Source organism: Callorhinus ursinus, unplaced genomic scaffold, assembly GCF_003265705.2.
Source record: "Callorhinus ursinus isolate GAN/ISIS: 27379988/994484 unplaced genomic scaffold, GSC_fseal_2.0 scaffold16, whole genome shotgun sequence".
NCBI lineage: Eukaryota > Metazoa > Chordata > Mammalia > Carnivora > Otariidae > Callorhinus > Callorhinus ursinus.
Genome location: NW_027397078.1, coordinates 8,036,236 through 8,060,618, shown reverse-complemented (window position 1 = coordinate 8,060,618; position 24,383 = coordinate 8,036,236). Strand labels below are relative to the sequence as shown.

General features: G+C 39.3%; 1 protein-coding gene across 3 annotated transcripts in view; it reads left to right on the top strand.

The window, feature by feature from the left end:
• Positions 1–24,383, top strand: part of DDX3X (DEAD-box helicase 3 X-linked) — a 29,394-nt gene that overhangs the window by 1,951 nt on the left and 3,060 nt on the right. Inside the window, exons 2-17 of one of the 3 annotated variants that reach the window (XM_025857866.2) lie at positions 1,028–1,085; positions 3,020–3,067; positions 4,904–5,036; positions 5,981–6,139; positions 6,223–6,322; positions 6,741–6,876; positions 8,039–8,124; positions 8,634–8,732; positions 8,842–9,002; positions 9,397–9,541; positions 9,624–9,768; positions 9,979–10,160; positions 10,249–10,366; positions 10,653–10,806; positions 11,131–11,270; positions 11,475–14,050. In XM_025857866.2, the coding sequence (XP_025713651.1) occupies positions 1,028–1,085; positions 3,020–3,067; positions 4,904–5,036; positions 5,981–6,139; positions 6,223–6,322; positions 6,741–6,876; positions 8,039–8,124; positions 8,634–8,732; positions 8,842–9,002; positions 9,397–9,541; positions 9,624–9,768; positions 9,979–10,160; positions 10,249–10,366; positions 10,653–10,806; positions 11,131–11,270; positions 11,475–11,554 (1,944 nt within the window). In that variant the 3' untranslated portion in view covers positions 11,555–14,050. Of the gene's footprint in view, positions 1–1,027; positions 1,086–3,019; positions 3,068–4,903; positions 5,037–5,980; positions 6,140–6,222; positions 6,323–6,740; positions 6,877–8,038; positions 8,125–8,633; positions 8,733–8,841; positions 9,003–9,396; positions 9,542–9,623; positions 9,769–9,978; positions 10,161–10,248; positions 10,367–10,652; positions 10,807–11,130; positions 11,271–11,474; positions 14,051–24,383 lie in introns of those variants that run through there. The other 2 variants (XM_025857867.2, XM_025857868.2) reach the window with 2 other exon arrangements.

Below are 24,383 nucleotides of genomic sequence, written 5' to 3'. Positions count from 1 at the left end.
ATTAACAGAAAGCATGGCAGCGTTTTTGCTAATACACACTGTGGAAGCGAGGTGCCTGAAAGTCTTACCATACTTAACTTACTTTTTAAGATTTAGCATCTGCTTCCAGTGTTCAGTGACTCCATTGATGATGCTTGCAATTTGACAGTATCAATCTTGAACTTTTAACAGAAGACTTACGTCATCTTTGCAAACAGGTGGCATCAGTACTATGATTTGGTCTTTTGTGGCTTTCTTAAAAAAATACTGTTTCTTTTGACACGTGTAGTTTTTTTCCCCCCCGGTATTGCCTGCAAATAGTTTCTGGTTAGTCATAAAAGAAGGAGAAAACATAGAAGGTCTTTTTGTAGAATGTTGAGGTTTTGAGTTCCAATGTTAAGGGGATGAGTAGAAATGGAGATTAAAGGTAGCGAAATGTGTTCAACAAGAAAGTGTTGAATGTCACTTGTGCTATTTATGTTCAGTCTTCTGAACTTAATCTGGATCTTGAAAATGGGAGAGCTGATCTTAACAGTGCTACCCTAATTAAAAATCCTTGTGCAGCATTGAGGGATAAAAGAACTAAGAAATGGTCAGTTAAAATTCTGTTCTGTTTTTCAGGTGTGCTCTGTAGGCTTAAAATAGTTCCAAGTAGGAAGTTGGTGGCATTGGAAACATTTGTCAAATATGATTGGAGTAAAGGTGAATCCATTGCCTATCTGACATTTTAAAATACTTTCTTGGGGCTTTTACTATGGAAAATGTTACAGGGGGAAATTCATTTTTAATTGAATGACTTAAATTTGGACCCAGTTTCTACCAGATAACGTCAGCATCCTGGTGTGCTGCTTTCTGTAGTATAGACAGTGCTGTTTTGGGTTTGCTTAGAATTTTACAGTCTTCAGAGCGCATTCTTAGTTCATATTCTCATTAAGAGTTTCACATCAGCCCCACGAAGCAGGCCGGGCAACTAGTGCTTGCTATTCAGTGCTAGAGGGCAGGACTGGTTTTCTCTTAGTGTGCTAACCATTTAACTCTCTTCTCCTAGTTTGCTGGCCTAGACCTGAACTCTTCCGATAATCAGAGTGGAGGAAGTACAGCAAGCAGTAAGTAAACCATTTTATGAATTTCTTGACTATTAGAGCTTTAATAACTTCATATTTCATTGGAGTTACTTAAGGCTTAAGAATTTCCCCTCCACTTTTTACTGTGGAAAGAATTATATAGTCAATGTTCTTGGAATTATGTAGTGTAATTAGTAATGAAAGCATTGTGGCCTTTTGGTAATAAAAGGGACTTTTTTTTGAGTAAAAATCATTAAAAAGAACTTTATAACAAATTGTCTTTGGAAGTGTTTATGTTCATTATGAATCTTGAGCCCAGCTTAGAGGTGGTGGGAATGTGTTTATCCCTATTTGAGTGAATTTACCAGAATTAAATTCAGTAAAGGGAACATACACGTGCTACAGCTAACCCTTTCCTGTGAACATGAGATTTACAGGGCTATACTGAATCTTGAGGTGGTGGTTAGGATTGTAAATGCTGAATTGCATTGTTCTTTTCAAAAGAAGTTAGATAAAAGCTTTATTTCATTTTTTTTTTTCAGTTTTTGTTTTTGCTTTTTTGAGACTTGTTACAGATTAGTATTGAGGTGTAAGTGGTTTATTATTTGGCAGTAGACCTGCTTCAGTTTCCTTCAGGTCAGGTCTTCCTATTAAACCCCCTCCCCCCAAGAAAAGGAGGGGGGAAATGGGTACAGGCTGTAGGGTGTGAAAGCATTTTTTCCAAGCACTGTTAGGTAGTAAAGGATGTGGCCTCATTTTTAGGCAAGAAGGACCTCGCTGTGCACAAAGTTAACTTGGTATTTTTTGTATTCTACTTTATTTGCCATGGTGAAGATCTTTTAAGGGTTGGTCATCCTTTTTTTTTTTTTATTTGACAGAGACACAGTGAGAGAGGGAACAACACAAGCAGGGGGGGAGAGGGAGAAGCAGGCTTCCCACTGAGCAGGGAGCCCAGTGTGGGGCTCTATCCCAGGACTCAGGGATCATGACCTGAGCCGGAGGCAGACGCTTAACGACTGAGCCACCCAGGCGCCCCTAAGGGTTGGTCATCCTAATAGAGATATTTAATACTTAATTCAACCCAAAAGTGGAAAGGAAAGTTAGGTTGTAGATTCATTAGTAATAAAGCGTGTTGATTTTTCTTTACTTGGTAGATACACATTATTTGCTTTTGTTTCTCATCCACTGTCTAGGCTATATTCTTTTTTTTTTTTTTTTAAGATTTTATTTATTTGAGAGAGAATGAGAGCCAGAGAGCACGAGAGGGAAGAGGGTCAGAGGGAGAAGCAGACTCCCCGCTGAGCAGGGAGCCCGATGTGGGACTCGATCCCGGGACTCCAGGATCATGACCTGAGCCAAAGGCAGTTGCTTAACCAACTGAGCCACCCAGGCGCCCAAGTCTAGGCTGTATTCTTGCCTGCCTACAGAACAACTTGACTATAGACTCAGCAAGCCCCAAGTTAAAACTCAGTTCCTTGAAATCCTTTCGCCTTCGCAGTTTTTTGTTTATGTGTATCGTCTTGTTTTTTGGAACTTACCAGGATGGAAACAAAAATGTCTCTTAATGTCTAATTCCATGATTTGTTACATAGTAGTCTGTGAGGTTGTAATACTTAGGTTGTCAACCGTGTCTGTTTATGACCTTTCTCTGAAATAATGGCAGGCCTTTAAAAAGTTGCGTTATACTAACCACTAGTGACAAGTTATATTTATTTGTGGATTTCAATGATTAGGTTCTGAGTGAAATTTTTATTTACCAAACTTTTCCTCCTCCCCTTCCCTTTTTAAAGTTCTTAAAAAGCAATACCCATTTAAAGTAAAAGATTCATTTTCTCCCCCTCTCAGTTTCCAAGTAAGAGACTAGAAGGTTGGGTACTAAGAAAATTTTTTTCCAGGACCATTTTTTAATTGCACAAATTTTCGTGAAAAGCTTTAACTTGAAGTTTTGGCATTTAATTTTATATTCTTTCTTTTAGAGGGGCGCTATATTCCTCCTCACTTAAGGAACAGAGAAGCTACTAAAGGTAAGTCGAGTAACTTGGTGTAGACCTAATTCTTTGTGTTTAGAAGTCGGAGCCTAGGGAAAAATGAGGCACTTTGGGAAGTCTGTAAAGATTGTGCTCTCCTGTGCCTGTCAGAATTGGTTCAAATATTAGGACTTTAATTCACTTTTGGGAAAACTCATCTTCGGTCACGCAGTGCAAAATTCTGTTTCCTCCGTCAGATTCTTCTGTGGCCAAGGGCGTGGTTTTGTACAATTTTACTAGTGTACTTTGTGATTTGTGTTTGTAATCATTCACATGATGATTTCACATTGAAAAAGGTGAGTAGGCACCCTACCATGTAAACCAAATTGCATGGTTGATAACCCAGTTATTTCTGTTTTGCAGAGCTGTCAAGAAAGATGGGTTATTGCAGAATAGATAACAGATTATAAATCGATCGTAGCATTGGGCATGCTCCCAGTAAGTTGGGAGTGATCCTCTGGTTTCATCTCCTTGCCCTTAACTGCTTCATTTGAAAGGATTCGTCTAAAATGTATCACAACACCTGGTCTTTTCTGATTGTGTTTGTAATGTAGTGATAGGTAACTAGTACATACTTCATTATGGGACCATTGTTTGCGTGCTGTATATTCCATAAAATAGGTGATCTGAGATTTGGAGACAAAGTGAAGGTTTGGGAAACTATTTAAAGGTTAAGGAGAAGGAAGATGATAAAGAAGGCCGAGGGTGGAGAAGCCCACAGAAACCTGTGGTTTGCTGTCGTTCCTCCATATGCATGTGCAGTCTTTGTTAGCTGCACTGTCCTTGCAATACATGGGTATAAAATCCATATTATAATTTCTTGACTATCGTATCATTGTTCCTAGTTACAGCACATTTTATCTTGTATCATCATGGGTTCTCTCATTCTTGAGAGTGTTCTAGCTGAAATTGGCCCCATGTATATTTAGTGCTTAGTGCTTTTCCCTCTTCATCCCAGTGACAAAGATCAAAGGGAAGAGGCAGTATAGAGGTTTTAGAACTGAAAGATTTTAGAAATGTAATTCACTTCTTTATTGCTAGCTAAGGCTGTCAGTCACCTGGCTGGCTAATAGTAGGGACATCAGGCGGAAGGAAAGTAACTTGTAAACGATCTCTATTCAGTGCTACTGAAACTAGTTTACACCCTCCACTGCTTGTTTTTTAAACCCTCTACCTGTTGGGCTAATTCATACCTTTCTCATTCCCTGTTATTGAATGTTTATAGTTTGTACGTAAGAATCTGTCCGCACTAACAGTGTTGCAGGGATGAGGATTTTCCTTTTTTCTAGGTATTCCTGATTCTTGTCTGATAGTATGCATTTCATGTGAACAGAGCATTGTTCTACTTGCTACTATGGAAACTGGAAAATTCTCTATTAAAAAGTAATCTGACCTTTAGGAATGTCTTAAATAAACAACACCTCTAAGAAACATTGAAATAATGGCAGCTGTTTCCAAGTAAACTGGGTTCACACCTATAAAATGAATGGAAATTAAATTGTGGTCATATAACAATTGTTTTATAGGCAAAGCGATTGACCTTCTTAGAGGTGGTATTTTATTCATTTTAGAACACTTTCAGACTGTCGAATTGCTTGGCTTAGTGCACAGTATTTTCTAGTGGAGAGAGTTAAAAACATAAAAAATTTTGTGTTCCAGTTGTAAATCAGCTCTAAGTCTTGGTTCTTTTCTAGTACCGTGATAGGAATATTTCCATTGTCCTTCCAGTTCACACACATAAGATAAAGTTTTAGAGGGCTTCGAATTCAGAGACCTAGGTATTGAAAATTTCTAATTAATACAATAAAATGGGTTTGCTTTTTTTCATTGAAGGATTCTACGATAAAGACAGTTCAGGGTGGAGTTCTAGTAAGGATAAGGATGCGTACAGCAGTTTTGGATCTCGTAGTGATTCAAGAGGGAAGTCTAGTTTCTTTAGTGATCGTGGAAGTGGATCAAGGGGAAGGTAAGTGATTTTTATTGATCTTCTGGTCTTGTGCGTATGCAATTTAGGAATTGGTCTTTAATTTGATAAGTACTCATTCTTGTCCCCTGACCATTAAGCATGTTTTTTTTCCCTTAATGGACCACCTATTTGGATGTTAAGCGTTACATCTGTGTAATCCTAATTTCCTAGCTGTAAGAGGTGTTAACTAAATTGAACTTGTTACATAGAAATCGGATGAGAATAAGAATGTGCCCCTGGGCATAGTGAAATCAGTTGCTTTTATATTTCTTCAGTTTTATTTATATGTAAAGGAGTAAGTTTATCTAGTGAGTGGCCTAATATGGTTGAGATTTTTTGTGGATATTCTAAATGACAATTTTTAAACACCTTATATTTTTGATTACACAAGTGGTGAACTGACCTCATGCGCCTAATAGCTGTGGTTAGTCCTGTGTGTCCTGATTTTTCGCAAACAGGCCTAAAACTAAAAACATCTTAATTCAGGTAAGGATTATTTTCTACCTTTTATCCAAAGTCTGTCACACAGGTCAATTGATTGTCCTTTCAAGTGACATCCTAGTTATAACTGGGACAATTGATATTTGGTGTCTTTTTACTTTTTCCTACCACTAAAATATATTTGGATGAGAAGTTTAAGTAAAGGTGTAAGTTATGTGCTGATACCAAATGTTTAAGACTCGGTTCTTAATTTCAGCATGTATGAGGCCTGTGTAGGCTGTATAATACAGAAATCAAGAAGGATACATACTTAGCGTATGTAAACGACACAGTCTGATTAATTGAAAGGCCTTATTTGTCAAATAAGAGTAAGGAAAATTGACATCCTTGAAGTTAGCCATAATGAACAGTTCAACTTCTCTTCAGGTACAGTTCTAGAGTAGTGCTAGGAATCCGATAGTGGTTAAATGATATGATTCTGATTAGTTGTTTATGCTGTTCAGGTTTGATGATCGTGGACGGAGTGACTATGATGGCATTGGCAGCCGTGGTGACAGAAGTGGTTTTGGCAAATTTGAACGCGGTGGAAATAGTCGCTGGTGTGACAAATCAGATGAAGATGATTGGTCAAAACCACTCCCACCAAGTGAACGCTTGGAACAGTAAGTTTTTGAAATGTATGTTAATTATGATAAAGCCTCATTAGCTAGTATAACAAGTAAATGTACCAATCTTTTGATTTCAGGGAACTCTTTTCTGGAGGAAACACTGGGATTAACTTTGAGAAATATGACGACATTCCAGTTGAGGCAACAGGCAACAACTGTCCTCCACACATTGAAAGTGTAAGTATTTGTGCTTGACCTTTTAAGACACAGAGGGAAGTGTAAACTTTTTCACAGCACATCAAAATGAGGCGGCCTTCTTAAAAGCAAATGCAGACTGTACCTACTTTAATAATTCTTTAGTTACATAAAAAACCTGCCTCATCGGTTTGTGGAAAAGGAAAGATTGAGTTCAGTGTCACCATTACTAATAATTGGAAATAGAAAATGGGTCAAATACAGGAAGAACCCAGACTTCTCCATCGTATGTTAAACCTGGGGGTTGATTTTTCTCAAAATGTATTGTCGTTTCACGTAAAGCAGCTGTATAGTACAAATCAGCTTTTAGGGTTCCCCCCCATTATTGTATTAGTGTAAAGCAAAAATGGCTCCAGATAGCATTTCTAGCTATTTAACCCCGTTGAATTTCTTTTGACAGTTCAGTGATGTTGAGATGGGAGAAATTATTATGGGAAACATTGAGCTTACTCGTTATACTCGCCCAACTCCAGTGCAAAAGCATGCTATTCCTATTATCAAAGAGAAAAGAGACTTGATGGCTTGTGCTCAAACAGGTAAGTTTACTTGATAAAAGTAAAAAATTGTCAAGAATGCCATAATAGGGTTTGGTCTTGTAAAGCTAGTACCAAAAAAAACCACATGGGGTATCTTAAGTTTCACAGGGAAGCTTGAGTCCCAGATGTAGCCTCACCGGTATCCGTTGATACAGGTATGCAGTAGCTGGCTGCTGTTTTCTTGTGTTGGACCTTTGGGTTTTACGTTATCTCTAGTGTTTTCATTAGGGCCTATGGAAAGTCCTCAGCCCGGTACTGCTGCAAGAGGGCTAGATGATTGTCCGTGCGTTGGTGGGAAATGAGCACTGTAACGTTGTATCTGGAATAAGGGGGATAAGATGAGAATAGTCTGACCCACAGGAATGTGGCCCGGGGAAAGGTGCCTTCATGGGAAAGGAGCACCTCCCATCTTCTGGGAATGGGGGTATTTCTTAGGTTGCCCGGGTCCTTTGGGTGAGGGGTGTTAGAAGGGGTTGACACCGAGTTGAAGCCAGCCATTCATGGCTACAGCTCTAAATTGAGGACAAGCTTTGCTATATTGGTGAGTTTGACCGATAAGATTAGAGGGTGGCACCCCTCCATTAAAAATACGTAATAATCATTTGGTATTTTTTCTTCCCTATGGGAAAGTGAGAATATCATCCTTTGTACACCATCAATATCTACAGTACCTGCAAGGAAGTATTAGAAATTGAAGTTGACATTATTTTTGAGGCAAAATTGCTGTTTCCTTTACACATGCAAATGCAAAGAAGCGAATACTGCATTGTTACTGATCAGAGTTTGGTATACTTTATCTGTAAGGGAACAGAATAAACCTTTTTTGTTTTATGGGCCACATGGTCTCCGTTGCCAGTCTACTCATTTTTGCTGTTGTAGTCTGAAAGCACCTATAGACCGCATACAAATTTTGCATGGCTGTATTCCAATAAAGCTTTATTTACAAAGATAAATAGGCTGGGTCTTCATTTGCTGACTTAGAAGAAGTCACTTCTCGGTGTTTTTAACTTTGGTGTTAATTTTTAGAAAATTTATTTGGGCATAAAGTAAAACTACTAATTAACCAGTAATAGGGCAGTTAAAAAACCTCATGTACCAATATTTATTCAAAAATAATAAGGTTTTTCTGTGGTTGAATTAGAATATGCTTTCTCTTAAACAGGGTCTGGAAAAACTGCAGCATTTCTCTTACCCATCTTGAGTCAGATTTATTCAGATGGTCCAGGCGAGGCTTTGAGGGCCATGAAGGTAAATACTTGTTAAATGGGACTTTATTTTAAAGTAAGCTCTATGACTGATGTAGGTTTTGAACTCACCACCCCAAGATCAAGAGTTGCATGCTCTACCGCCTGAGCCAGCCAGGTGCCCCTAAAGTGGGACATTGTTATTATTTTTTTAAGATTTTAAGTATTTGAGAGACGGCTAGAGAGCACAAGTGGGGGAGAAGGAGAAGCAGGCTCACTGCCCAGCAGGGATCCCGACGCAGGGCTCGATCCCAGGACCCTGGGGTCATGACCTGAGCCAAAGGCAGCCGTTAACCGAGCCAGCCAGGCGCCCCAGTGGGACATTATTGTTAAACTTTGTAGGTCGCTGTTGAAAGAACTTTCTAAATGAGAGTTCTTTATAAAGAACTTCCTACTTATTCCGAATTATTTAATGAAAAAGTTTTCACGTAAGCAATGAATTACAGAAGGGAATTACGTTGTAGTGGGTCTTTAAAAAAGGATGTTGAGAGTTTAACTTAAATTCTTTCTTAGGAAAATGGAAGGTATGGACGTCGCAAGCAATACCCAATCTCCTTGGTATTAGCACCAACTAGAGAATTGGCAGTACAGATCTACGAGGAAGCCAGGAAAGTAAGTATGCATTTCAGGGATTATTGGCTTTCCCGTTGATTGTAATGAAACGTTTTATGACCATGTAAAAGTGTTGGCCTTGAAGTTGATAAACTTTCTTCGTTTACAGTTTTCATACCGATCTAGAGTTCGACCTTGCGTGGTTTATGGTGGTGCTGATATTGGTCAACAGATTCGAGACTTAGAGCGTGGATGCCACTTGTTAGTAGCTACTCCAGGACGTCTAGTGGATATGATGGAAAGAGGAAAGATTGGATTAGACTTTTGCAAGTATGTTAATTTTAAGTGCATGAAATGTAATAATTTTTAATTACTGGCCATTAGTTTTGCAGTAGTTATTAGCATTGTCGACATTTTGAAGTTTGAGAAGTGGCTTGTGTAAGTACTTGTATAGGAAGTTCGCTAATTGGAACTTTAATGTTGAAAAATCCAGGGACCTTTTTTAGTAGAGGCTGAGAATAACCAGACTGGGACAGAGTGAAAAGTAGTAAGAGCTAGTTTTGCTGTATGCTTGTGAATGATGGCAAAAATCCTGGGCTAGGTCTCATGTACATGTGTCAAATCATGCAGTATGAGGAATTTAACTATCAAAATAATATTAATTTTGATAACAGCTGTACTAAAACTGTCTTCTCAAATTCTAAACTGATTATTTTTATGGCAGATACTTGGTGTTAGATGAAGCTGATCGGATGTTGGATATGGGTTTTGAACCTCAGATACGTAGAATAGTTGAACAAGATACTATGCCACCAAAGGGTGTCCGCCACACTATGATGTTTAGTGCTACTTTCCCTAAGGAAATACAGGTATTGTTTGATGCTGCAACTTTTCACCACTCAGGAATTTGTTGGTTTCAGTAGATTATAATAAACTTTTTTTTTTTTCCAGATGCTGGCTCGTGATTTCTTGGATGAGTATATCTTTTTAGCTGTAGGAAGAGTTGGCTCTACCTCTGAGAATATTACACAGAAAGTAGTTTGGGTGGAAGAGTCTGACAAACGGTCATTTTTGCTTGACCTTCTAAATGCAACAGGTAATAAATAAATGTAACAGGTAAAATAATATTAGCATCACGCTGGTGACTTAGGTAATGAGAATCCATTTGGATCGCCTTTACTGCTTTTCCTCCCCATTCAGAACATTCGTTAAAAGTCTATTATTTGCCTCTCTTTGCATGTTTACTAAATGTAAAGAGAACTAAGTCACTATTAGTGACAAAAACCTGGTAATTTTTCACAATCAGGCAAGGATTCACTGACCTTAGTGTTTGTGGAGACCAAAAAGGGTGCAGATTCTCTGGAAGATTTCCTGTACCATGAAGGATATGCTTGTACCAGTATCCATGGAGACCGATCTCAGAGAGATAGAGAAGAGGCCCTTCACCAGTTCCGCTCAGGAAAAAGCCCAATTCTAGTGGCTACAGCAGTATGTATAAGACAGTTCTTACTTTCATGTTCAGCATGTTCAATTTTTGGCTTTAAGTGTGCCATATATAACAAAAATTATTTTTCAGGTAGCAGCAAGAGGACTGGATATTTCAAATGTGAAACATGTTATCAATTTTGACTTGCCAAGTGATATCGAAGAATATGTACATCGCATTGGCCGTACAGGACGTGTAGGGAACCTTGGTAAGTGTTCGGTTACTTGATGGTTTGGTGGTGGTGGTGGTTTTTCAGTGGGAGGCGTGCAGCCAAGAACTTCCCAGGATCTTAAAGAACTACTTTAAGAACTACTCTGTTTCTAAGGAATGCAGTTAAAATCTATCTCAGCAGTCAAGTGACTGCTGTCACTTGTGACAGCAAGTGACGTGTCATCTCTTTTTCTTGGTATTCTACTTAATATGCTGTGTAGGAAAGTAAGAATAACTCTGCTTTTGTGGAAGACTGATTTCTGTACTTTTTGGAACTGGTGTAGGCCTTGCCACCTCATTCTTTAACGAGAGGAATATAAATATTACCAAGGATTTGTTGGATCTTCTTGTTGAAGCAAAACAAGAAGTGCCATCTTGGTTAGAAAACATGGCTTATGAACACCACTACAAGGGTAGCAGTCGTGGACGATCTAAGAGGTAAGGCATACAGGTGGTGCATAAAGAGAGGGATGGGTGCCACGTCCACAGTTCACTTTTCCAGTATTTAGTTGAACAGGCTTTGTATTTCTTAGGTTGCCCGGGTCCTTTGGGTGAGGGGTGTTAGAAGCGGTTGACACCGAGTTGAAGCCAGTCATTCGTGGCTACAGCCTTTAAGATCACTACTAGGGAAGAGAGGGCTGGGCTGGATAGGGAAATGTTTTCGTTGCAAAATCAGAAATTGACCATCGGGAAGTTTTAACAAGAATTGGGGTGTTTGGTGGATTTCATTGTCCCATGAACCCCTAACACACCCTGTCGCAGTAGTAGATTCAGTGGAGGATTCGGCGCTCGAGACTACCGACAAAGCAGCGGTGCCAGCAGTTCCAGCTTCAGCAGCAGCCGCGCAAGCAGCAGCCGCAGTGGTGGAGGCGGCCACGGCAGCAGCAGGGCATTTGGTGGAGGTAATGGGAAGTTTTTTAACCTGTCTTTGGGATGGGCTTCTTCCTTGGAGTCCTCTTTTTCTAAGTGTAATTACAAACAGTGGGGAAATGCAGCCCTGTAGATTGCTTTTCGTAATTTGACATGAAAGTACTTAAAGGAGGGAAAGATTGTATTTAATGGTGGGTGACTTAATTAATTTCTCTCTTTTTTAAATCTCTCATTAGGTGGCTATGGAGGCTTTTACAACAGTGATGGATATGGAGGAAATTATAACTCCCAGGGGGTTGACTGGTGGGGTAACTGAACCTGCTTTGCAGTAGGCCACCCTGCCAAACAAGCTAATATGGAAACCACATGTAACTTAGCCAGACTATACCTTGTGTAGCTTCAAGAACTCGCAGTACATTACCAGCTGTGATTCTCCACTGAAATTTTTTTTTTAAGGGAGCTCAAGGTCACATGAAGAATTGAAAGGAACAATCAGCAGCCCTGTTCAGAAGGTGGTTCGAAGACTTCATTGCTGTAGTTTGGATTAACTCCCCTCCCGCCAACCCCCATCCCAAACTGCATTTATAATTTTGTGACTGAGGATCATTTGTTTGTTAATGTACTGTGCCTTTAACTTTAGACAACTTTTTATTTTGATGTCCTGTTGGCTCAGTAATGCTCAAGATACCAATTGTTTTGACAAAATAAATTTACTGAACTTGGGCTAAAATCAAACCTTGGCACACAGGTGTGATACAACTTAACAGGAATCATCGATTCATCCATAAATATTACAAGGAAAAAACTTATGCGGTAGCCTGCATTAGGGCTTTTTGATACTTGCAGATTGGGGGAAAACAACAAACGTCTTGAAGCATATTAATGGAATTAGTTTCTAATGTGGCAAACTGTATTAAGTTAAAGTTCTGATTTGCTCACTCTATCCTGGATAGGTATTTAGAACCTGATAGTCTTTAAACAAGCCATTCCAGTCATGATGAGGTGATGTATGAATACATGCATACATTCAAAGCACTGTTTTCAAAGTTAATGCAAGTAAATACAGCAATTCCTCTTTCAATGTTTAGGCAGATCATTAACTATGAGCTAGCCAAATGTGGGCATATTATTACAGGGAAAGTTTAAAGGTCTGATAACTTGAAATAGGTTTTTAGGAGAATTCATCTACTTAGACTTTTTAAATGCCTGCCATAAATGAAATTGAAATGGTAGAATGGCTGACCACAGCAATGACCAGCCCTCCTCGGGGCCCTGGGTGATTTTTGGTCTAATAACGCATGCTAGTGTTGATGTTTTTTGGTCAAGAGGGTATGAACAGGAAGAATTAATGCAGCAGGCTTTATTTTAAATGCCGATTCACATTACTCTGTTCAAGCTGCGTTGAGATGTTAAACTGGCTTACTATAGACTTTGTAAAAATGGCTCCAGAAGAGTAACAAACTGAAATTTTTGAGATCACACAGGTTGGAAATATGTACATAACTGCACAAGGTGTCGATTCTGCTCTACAGTGCAGTTTTAGTCAGTTTTAGTTGCATAGGTTTCCATTGTATTTATAGTCTGTTTATGCTAAATCTGGCCAAAGATGAGCATTGTCCACCACTAAAATGCCTCTGCCACTTTGAATTCTGTGCTAATTTTGTGGCCAGAATGCGGTGATCAAAACGCTCAATCTTTTTACAGTGGCATAGGAAGACGGCAAAAATTTCCTAAAGTGCAATAGATTTTCAAGTGTATTGTGCCTTGTTCTAAAACTTTTATTAAGTAGGTGCACTTGACAGTATTGAGGTCATTTGTTATGGTGCTATTTCAATTAGTCTAGGTTTAGGCCCTTGTACATTTTGCCCATAACTTTTTACAAAGTACTTCTTTTATTGCACATTCAGAGAATTTTATATATATGTCTTGTGTGCGTGTCCTTAAACTTCCAATCTTATTTTGTCTCTTGGAGATTGTTGAACGCAGCTTGTCTAGGAAGGGGATGGGACTAGATTCTAAAATTTATTTGGGACCACGGGAATAATAGTTGGGAAGAAAAACTATTTGCACACGACAGATTTCTAGATACTTTTTGCTGCTAGTTTTATGTAATATTTATTGAACATTTTGACAAATATTTATTTTTGTAAGCCTAAAAGTGATTCTTTGAAAGTTTAAAGAAACTTGACCAAAAGACAGTACAAAAACACTGGCACTTGAATGTTGAATGTCACCGTATGCGTGAAATTATATATTTCGGGGTAGTGTGAGCTTTTAATGTTAAGTCATATTAAACTCTTAAGTCAAATTAAGCAGACCCGGCATTGGCAGTGTAGCCATAACTTTCTGATGTTAGTAAAAACAAAATTGGCGACTTGAAATTAAATCATGCCAAGGTTTTGATACACTTGTCTTAAGATATTAATGACACACTTCAAAAACACTGATAAGAAGTGTCCAGATTCTCAGATGTTTGTTGCGTGAGTTTTGTTTAGTTGTGTGTATTTTTTTTTTCAGTGAATGTCTGGCACATTGCAATCCTCAAACATGTGGTTATCTTTGTTGTATTGGCATATTCAGTGACTTGTACATTCAGCGGTAGCGTTTGAGCAAGTTTTATCAGCAAGCAATATTTTCAGTTAATAAGGTTTCAAAAATCACGTAAGAATGGATGTAAACTTGCTGAATGTAAAGATTGAACTTCAAGTCACTGTAGCTTTAGTAATTGCTTATTGTATTAGTTTAGATGCTAGCACTGCATGTGCTGTGCATATTCTGATTTTATTAAAATAAAAAGTTGAACTGCACAGTCTCCTTTGTTGTTGTCAATTGTGGTTTATTATTATAGGTGAAAATAAAGTTGTGCTCTTGCCTGAAGAATTGTAAGGTGTAATTTTTTTGGTTTTCCTTCCAGTGCTAATTTGGAGATGCCTCTTGGAGACAGAATTACTCTGATAGAAGTATTTGTAATAAAAGATGAAGTTGGCCCAAAAAAGTTGTTGGGGTAGATGGGATTCAGGTCCTTCGTGATGTATGGCATGTATTGCAAATTGGTTTGTACTTTGAGCAGTTGAATACGGGTGGGAATCTCTTTTTCTGAAGCACTTGAAGGTCGTTTGAATAGTGGAAGAAGTTGGGCAAAAACCAAATGTACTAGTGATCCAAGTGATGATGAACACTTGGGGGTCAAGAATGTACTGGGGGAGGGAGCTCCTGGCTGGCTCAGTCGGTAGAACACGTGGTTCAATCTCAGCGTCGGGAGTTAAAGCCAGATGTTGGGCATGGAGCCTGCTTTTAAATGTATTTGGGGTCAGGGTGATGGGGGTGGCATGGGCACCCTTCCTCCCCCTTAAGTTTCTTTGCTGGCCTCCATTACTCCACTTTGCTGCAGGCTCCTACTACCAGTTAACAGACGGTCTGGATAAGACTCCCTTAAGTTACATATGTAAGGACTGCTCTGTTTTGGGGCCCAAACATGAAGTGTTGGCAATCAGATAGGATTTAACCTAAGGAAAGTAATTCACCTTGTTTCACTTGGAGTTCTCTGCAGTATGAGAACAGTTTTTTGTTTTTAGCATTGTAAAATACTTAGTTCTGGATAGCTGACCATTTTGATCTCAAAGCAGCATGCCTAAATTTTTAGGGCAAAATTTTGAAGTACCATAAACCATATTGGTTTTGGAGGTGGGGAAGAGGAGGGGGAGCCTGAGACTAGTCAAAAGTGGAAAGAGGTTATGTTAGGATGGCTAGATTGACAAGATCGTGGCCCAAGGTGATAGTGAAATTGGATTCTAAGAATGGTTCAAGGTCCTTTTTATGTAAATTAAGAGTGAACACAAGCTATCTGGGGGTACTGTCTAAATTTTTTTTTTTAAGATTTTATTTATTCATGAGAGACAGAAGCAGAGGGAGAAGCAGTCTCCCAAGGAGCAGGGAGCCCGATGCGGGACTTGATCCCAGGACCCTGGGATCATGACCTGAGCCGAAGGCAGATGCCTAACCATCTGAGCCACCCAGGCACCGCACCCTACTGTCTAAATTCTTAATTGAGATTATTTCTAGTCTAGTAGGGTTAAGATAATACAGGTTTACTTGCATACTATGTTAATTTTTGTAGTTTTAACTTTTGTAATTTAAATGATAATGTTTAAATATAAAATACTAGTCATTCTCCCCCTCCACCCACTGTTAATGTTTCCTGGGTTTGTTCTTAACCACCTCTTGGCTGAATTTCAACACCAGATAATTTTTTTCTAAAATGACTTACAGGGGCCATGTCTGAAAATGTTCACTGTCTTTGCTTAAAACGATACGTTTCTTCTATTACGGGTGGCTGTTTCCCTTGCCTCTGCTCCTAAGTGACCTGGTTGAATGGTCACAGGCTTGTTCTCTTTGAAACTGAGTAACTTAAGCTATCTGGGTGTTGACACTGCTCTTACCTGCTTTCCCACTGGAATGCAGAGATTCCATTCACTGCATTTTAGGAATATCTCGGGTTTTTTTCTCTTCTCATTGAACACGATTCTGATATGTTTAAACCTGCTTTGTTTCAGATCTTGTCCTCATTTCAGTTGATCTACTTTTCAGCATGTTCAGTCTGTTTCTCATGTGGTTTCCTCTCTAATGGCTGTTCTCCATTTCTTTCCTCATTTTCATTGTTGATGAGTTTTTCCTACCTATACCTGACTGGGTTGTCTTCAGGATAATTCTGAAATAGGATTATTTTAACACAGGGCCCTATGTTTAATTATAGTGTGGAAGAATATTTCATGACCTGCCAACATGTTTATTATGGGAGAAAACACCATAAAACAGATGAACACATCTACTGTAAGAGAAGCAGAAGTCTCAAAACAGGTGTTAAATGTAGAATTACCATATGACTCGGCAATTTTACTCCTAGGAGAATTCTATCCAGGAGAAATGAAAACAAGCTTACAATTAGGTTTGCATGCAAATGTTCATAGCATTCATAATGACCAAAAAGTGGAAACCACCCAAATGCCAATCAGCTGGCGGATGGACAAACAAAATGTGTATACGTGGAATGGAATGCTGTTTGCCCTTAAAAAGGAGGAAGTACTGATGCTATCTCTATCCTCCAGGGACATGACCACATCCCTAATTTCCTTTCCACTCTTCAGAGGATCATTAGGAGGGCCTGTTAGTACTGTGACACATGTCTGTATTCTGACTTAAGGTTTTCTGTGGATGTCTGTACGGTTTCAGTCCTGATTTTATTGTGTTAGCAGATCTAGTCATGGTTTATAATTTGAGGGTTCCTGTTTTCCTTGTTACACTGAAGATGACATTTTACTTTTTTTTAAAAGTAGGTTCCACGCCCAAAGTGGGGCTTGAACTCAACGACACTGAGATCAAGTGTGGCGCCCTGACATTTTACTTTTTAAGAGCTAAGTGGAGTAAAAATGCCTCTCCCATCTTTGGAAGAAAGAGGAAATCCTCATTTTTCCTTTTCCACTCTTAATTCTATACCACACTCACCTAAATTTTCAACAGCCCATCTCATTTACCTGACATCAGTTGGTTAGTTAATTGCAGAATGGTCTCTGAACCTCCACTTCTGACCCAGTCACCTGATACAATCCTAGTGGGTTATCGAGTAGACATTTGGATGGCCAAGGTTGATTTAGGGCTCATTCAAAAACTGATTTGGGGTCTGCTGAGTGTTGCGGAATGTAGCAATGACTTCAAATGTAGTCCTTGTCCTTTTGGAACCTAGTTTTTCTTTTGTGATTCCCCAACTTGTTCCAACAGGAGAATCTGGGAAATGATTCTATGGCAACTCCTAATAGAATCCATCCCTGGAGTTCACTCAGGAATCTCTTGCTTTTTGCTTTTGTATATAATTTCCCCAGGCAGTTCTGATGCAGCAAACTTATTATGGAGTCTGCTGTTCTCTACCTTTTATCATCTGCTCCAAAACTTCAATTACCATGATCATGTTTCAGGTACTTCATGGCAGAATCATCTCTATATTCTAAATTACAATAGATACTGCAACCAAATTCATGGCGCTGCATTAAGTTAGTCCAATGGTGTGGCACCAGTCTACCTTGGCAGCTTTTAACTTCTTCCCCATACCTTACACTGGAGCTGAATATGATGCTATTGTGAAGACATATCCTCCACTCTGCCAGAGTTTTTGTTCACCCTGTTCCTTCTGACTAGAATTGGAGCTGAATTGATATTTAATTTTATATATTGTACTCAGAATATTAAGCCGCTACTTACAATTATTAGCGATGTAGAGAAAATAATTGCTCTAATGGGTTGAGGAAGTAGTAGGTTTCAACTTGGAGTGTGCAGAATGAGCGCAACTCTTTGGAGAAGATGTAGAAAACTAGAAGGAAATCTGCAAAAATAGTGACAATTCTTGCTTCTGGTTGAAGCGGAAAGATTTTCTGCTGCTTCATACTTTTCCTGTACTGAACAAGTTTTATACAATTATATTTTCAATAGGGGCGCCTGGGTGGCTCAGTTGGTTAAGCGACTGCCTTCGGCTCAGGTCATGATCCTGGAGTCCCAGGATCGAGTCCCGCATCGGGCTCCCTGCTCGGCAGGGGGTCCGCTTCTCCCTCTGACCCTCTTCACTCTCGTGCTCTCTGTCTTTCATTCTCTCTCTCTCTCTCTCTCTCTCAAATAAATAAATAAAATCTTTAAAAAAACATTTAAAAAATTATATTTTCAATAAAACTTGTTTAAACATTTTTTTAGTCTGAAATGATAAATTCACAGGAAGTTGTGAAGTGTAGTACAAAGAGATCATGTGTACCTTTCACACAGTTTCCCCTGTTGGTAAAATCTGGCATAACTAATACATCAAAACCAGGAAACTGACATTGGTACAATCCACAGACCTCCTTCAGATTTCACCAGTTTTTTTGTGTACCTGTGTGTGTGTGTGTGTAGTTCTATGCAGTTTTATCACATGTTGATTCGTATAACCACCTCCACAGAACTGTTCCACCACCAAGGTCTCCCTAGTGCTACCCCTTTATAGTCACATCTGCCTCCCTTCTTGCTTCCCCACCCTGTCACCCCTGGCAACCGCTTATCTGTTTTCCATCTCTAAAATGTCATTTCAGAATTGTTAACATAAATGGAATTGTGCAGTATGTGACCTTTTGAGATTGGCTTTTTGTCACTCAGCATAATGTCCTTGAGAGCCATTCAAGTTGTTGCAAATAGTTGGTTTCTTTATTGCTGAGTGGTATGGATGGTCCATAGTTTGTTTATTCAGCTGGTGAAGGATATTTGGCTTGTTGCCAGTTTTTGACTATTACAAATGAAGGTTGCTACGAACATTGAACATTCACGTACAGATTTTTGTGTGGACATGAATTTTTGTTTTTCTGGCAGAAATGCAATTGTTGGATCATATGGTGAGTGTATGTTTAGTTTAAGAACCTGCCAAACCATTTTCCAGGATGGCTGTAACATTTTACATTCCCACCAGCAATGCACAAGAGATCCAGTTTCTCTGCATCCTCACCAGCAGTTGGTATTGGCATATTTTATTTTGGGGGTTCTAATTAATTTTTTTTTAAATATTTATTTATTTGACAGAGAGAGACACAGCAAGAGAGGGAACACAAGCAGGGGGAGTGGGAGAGGGAGAAGCAGGCTTCCTGCAGAGCAGGAAGCCCGATGCGGGACTCGATCCCAGGACCCTGGAATCATGACCTGAGCCGAAGGCAGACGCCTAACCGACTGAGCCACCCAGGCACGCCATATTTTGGCTGTTCTAATTGGTGTGAGGTGGTGTCTCCTTGTGGTCTTAATTTGCATTTCCCTAATGGCTAGTGATGTTGAACATCCTTTCATGTGCTTGTTTGCCATCTTTATATTCTCTTTGGTAAAATATATGTGTCTTTTGCCCATTTTAAAATAATTTTCAGTGCTGAGGTTTTTAAAAAATTATTGAAGTATAGTTGACATATGATGTTACATTAGTTTCAGAGATTTGACAATTCTGTACGTGACACGGTGCTCATCACGGTAAGTGTAGCTACCATTGTCACCATACAAAGTTATTGCAACCTTATTGACTATATTCACTATGCTGTACTTTTCATCCCCATGATTTATTTCATAGCTGTAAGTTTGTACCTCTTAATCCCCATCACCTATTGCCTCCATCCCCCCAACTCCCTCCCCTCTGGAAACCACCAGTTTGTTCTCTGTATGTATAAGTCCGTTTCTGTTTGTTCATTTATTTTGTACTGTTGAGTTTTGAGAGTTCTCTATATATTCTAGGTACCAGTCCTTTGTCAGATGTATGACTTACAAATATCTTTTCCCAGTCTATAGCTTGTCTATCTTTTTATTATTATTTTAATTCCAGTGTAGTTAACATACAGTGTTCTATTAGTTTCAGGTATACAATACAGTGATTCAACAATTCCAGCGCTCAACAAGATAAGTGTGTTCTTAGGGTGCCTGGCTGGCTCAGTAAGAAGAGCATGTGACTCTTAATCTCAGGGTTGTGAGTTTGAGCTCCATGTTGGGTGTAGAGATTACTTAAATAAAAAAAAGATAAGTGTACTCTTAATCCCCATCACCTATTTCACCCATCCCCCACCCACCTCCTCTCTGGCAATCCTCTGTTTTCCATAGTTAAGAGTCTGTTATTTGAGGGGCGCCTGGGTGGCTTAGCCAGTTGGGTGTCTGACTCTTGATCTCAGCTCAGGTCTTGATCTCAGGGTCTTGATCTCAGCCCCATGGTGGGCTCCATGCTAGGTGTGGAGCCTACTTTAAAAAAAAAAGTCTGTTATTTGGTTTGTCTCTCTTCTTTCTTTCATTTGTTTGTTTTGCTTTTTAAATTTCACATATGAGTGAAATGATATAGTATTTGTCTTTCTCTGACTGGCTTATTTCAGTTAGCGTTATACTCTCTAGATCCATCCACATTGTTGCAAATGGCAAGATTTCATTCTTTTTTATGATTGAATAATATCCCATTGTATATATATATATATATATATATATATATATATATATATATATATATACCACATCTTCTTTATCCACTCATCCATCAATGGACACATAGGCTGCTGATTTTTCTTAACAGGGTTTTTTGCAAACATTTTTAGTTTTTTAAAAACATTTTCAATTTTGATGCAGTCCAATTATCAATATTTCCTTTTGTGGATTGTGCTTTTGGTGTCATGTCTAAGAACACTTCACCTAGCCCTAGGTCCTAAAGATTTTCTATTTTTTCTAATTTATAATTTTACATTTAAATCTATGATCCATTTTGAGTCCATTTTTTTTTTTTAAAGATTTTACTTATTTATTCAGAAGAGACAGAGAGAGAGAGGCAGAGGGAGAAGCAGGCTCCCTGCTGAGCAGGGAGCCCGATGCGGGACTCGATCCCAGGAAGCTGGGATCATGACCTGAGGTGAAGGCAGACGCTCAACCATCTGAGCCACCCAGGCGCCCTATTTTGAGTCCATTTTTAAGGTGTGAGGTTTAGGTTAAGGTTGACCTTTTATTTATTTATTTTTTAAAGATTTTATTTATTCATTTGAGACAGATACAGAGAGAGAGCGAGAGCATGAGCAGGGGAGAGGCAGAGGGCGAGGGAGAAGCAGGCTCCCTGCCGAGCCAGGAGCCAGATGTGGGGCTCGATCCCAGGACCCTGGGATCATGACCTGAGCCGAAGGCAGCTGCTTAACCATCTGAGCCACCCAGACGCCCCAATGTTGACCTTTCCATCTATGGATGTTCAATTGCTCAACCACTATTTGTTGAAAAGACTCTCCTTCCTCTGTTGAAATGCCTTTGCAACTTTGTCAAGATTCAGTTGACCATCCTTGTGTGGGTCTATATTAGGTTCTCTTCTGTTTCATTGATCTATGTGTCTGTCCCTCCACCGACACCACACTGTTAACATTACTTCTAGCTATATAGTAAGAATGAAAACTGGGTAGAGTGATTCTTCCCTCTTCATTCTTTTTCAAATTTGTTTTAGTTGTTCTAGTTCCTTTGTCTTTTCACATAAATTTTAGAATAAGCTTTTTTTTTTTTTTTAAGTAATCTCTATGCCCAGCTTGGGGCTTGAACTCATGACCCCAAGATCAAGAGTCTCATGCTCTACTGATTGAGCCAGCCAGGCGCCCCTAGAATAAGCTTTTCCTTACAAAAAAATCTTGCTGGGATTTCGATAGTAATTGTACTGAACCTATAGATCAATTTGGAGGAGAATTGACATCTTTATTATGTTGAGTCTAAAATATATTTTTAAGTTGTGAACTCAGAATATCCAGCCAACAGGAAAAATCATCTGCTACTTCCTATCTGGTGCACTCCTATTTATTCATCCCAGGATCATGCTCCTTGTTTGGAGGATGTCCATGGAGCAGGTGTCTCCATGAAATGCCACATTTTGTGAAGGAAGTTCACGTAGGAATATATATATGAAGGAGTCCAGCTGGGTCTCATGGCAGCCTAGATATTTCAGAGCAACGCTCCTGCTGAAGGCAGCCATAAAAACACGTAAATTTAATGCAGGCATTCCCTTTCTGATCCAGTAAGCACCTTCTGGAAGGGTTCCTGTTAGGAACAGAGGCAGAGGCTTCCCGAAAGTCAAGTCAGTAACTGCCTGTGCAGAAAATGCAATATTCAGTTCATCTCAAACTTGTAAGTTGTACCTTTTCGGTTTCATCTTCTTAAAACTCATCATTGGGAGAGTACTTGGGAGTCTTACTTGAATATTAATTCTCAGCATGCACTGAACTTAATGACCATAATGTCCCAGAATTTTAATAAAGTTTTAATGTCAGTTTTCATCAGGGAACTGTGTCCTTGGTTTGTACTGTGGTGACTTCCTGTAGAAGTTTCTTTAATTGGCATACACTTAGGCAAAGCTGCCTTTTCCACAAGGGGCACGGAAGCTTCCGTGTGCAGTTTGCGAGTCTGTTTATTCCGTGGATTTCTAAGAGATCTACAATGTTCACAGTATTCCTTGTAATAGGACCTGTGGGATAGATTTATTTTGGGTGTCAGTGTCACAGATAGGCTTTGTTTCTAAGGACATGTTTTCACTTGGGGCCACTCCTAGGAATGAGGTCTGGGGCATTTATTAACCATAGCCCCGCTTGAATCTCAGCCTACTCATTTCTCTCTTCTGACTTCTTTCATTTTCTTGCACGGACCTCTGAAACTTGCCTCTACATTTTGGAGAGAGATAAGGTATACACATACAAAGTGAAACTTAATGCTATTAAGTCTGTTGTTTTGGTGTGTAACCACAGGAAGGAAGATCTGCAGATGGGAATTCAGCTTTAACAATGATAATAAAAGAAAAAGAGGGGGCGCGATTCAATTTTGACAGCACAGTAACCTGAGTAATCCTATTTATTTCCTGCTTTGGAGTTGGGTGGGATACCACTGCAGAGGTTTTATCTAATTCTATAGGACAGTAGGGTTTATATTCCTGTCTGTGGCTTTCCAAAAACTAGCTTAACAACATTGGATGGCCCCTATGATTGTGTTCTCTGCTGGGAGAGAGCCAACAACTAATGAGATTTGTTGTGACTGGTAGTGTCAATAGGTGGACACAGCTATAGGCTTACATGTTTTCGTGATCAAGTAGCCAAAGCAAAGGTGTTTTTAATAGGTTTTTAAATTTGTTTTTATTTTTATTTTTTTTTTTACAGATTTTATTTATTCATTTGAGACACAGAGATACAGACAGAAAGAAACAGCATGAGCAGGGGGAGAGGCAGACAGAGAGGGAGAAGCAGGCTCCCCGATGAGCCAGGAGCCCGATGCGGGGCTCCATCCCAGGACCCTGGGATCATGATCTGAGCTGAAGGCAGACGCTTAACGACTGAGCCACCTAGGCGCCCTGCAAAGGTGTTTTTTAGAGGCATTTAGTACAGAAGATCAGGATGTATTTGCTAACAGCTCTGTGGAAAACCCTAAGTAAAGAGAGGAACCGGCATCACCCCTGGCCAGATTCATACTTTGCGTTCTCTTAGATGCTTTCCATTACCTCCTCGTGGCTGGAGTATGGCCTGCTCTTGTTTAAGGCCTGACCGTCCGGCTGTGCCTTTCTCAACCACTTAGCACTGTGGTGGCGTTTTACCTGTGAATGTAATGTATCATCTGTATTTCCCTCTCTTCTGGATCATTCCCTTAACGTCACCCATCTCAAAGCCCTGGCTTGATTTCATGTCTCTTTCTCCAGCTTGCACTTCCACCCGTGTTCATCGCTTTCGATACCATGTCTTTTAATATTTTACCTAGAGAATACATTGACTTATTTGAAGAATCACACGATATGTGAAGTTATACAGTGAAGTCTTATTCCCACCTTGCCCCCATCCCAACCAGTAACCACATATTACTTACTTGTCTATACTTCTAGAGTGTCTTTATGCAAAGGGAAGCATCTATGAATATATTTTCTCCTTGTTTTACATGAACAACAGCATACTACAGGGCCCCTGGCTGGCTCAGTCGGCAGAGTGTGTGACTCTTGATCTCAGGGTCGTGAGTTCAAGCCCCACGTTGGGCATAGAGCTTGCTTAGAAAAAAAATAGCACACTATATTGTTCCATACCTTTTTTCTAAACAATATACAATGGAAAATTTTGCATGTCAGTACATAGAGCCCATTCTTTTTTACAGTTGTGTACTCAAAATATGCTTATTGTGTGGCTATACCATAATTAAGCAACTATCCTATTGATAGGTTGTTTTCTATCATTTGCTATTTCTAGTAATACTGCAATGAATGATAAACTTCGTACACATAAGTATATTCATTGAAATTTGGGTACATATGGTCAAGTTCCCCACAGGAGTTGTATCAGTTTGCACTGCCACCAGCAAGGTACAAGAGTGCTGCTTCTTCCATAGTTTTGTCTATGAGTGTGTTGGCAAACTTGTATTTTGGCTAATGTAATTGATCCTGTTTTGTTTTGTTTTTTTAACCTGGATAGTTTTAATTTATAGTTCTCTTCTGAGTGAGCTCAAACACCTTCCCGTTATTTAAAAGGCTATTTGTATTTCTTTTTCTGTTATCTATTCCCAATGATCTTTGGCCGATTTTTCTTTTGTGTTATTGATCTATTTCTTGTGTTTGATTTGTAGGCGCTCTATATTAGGAAGAT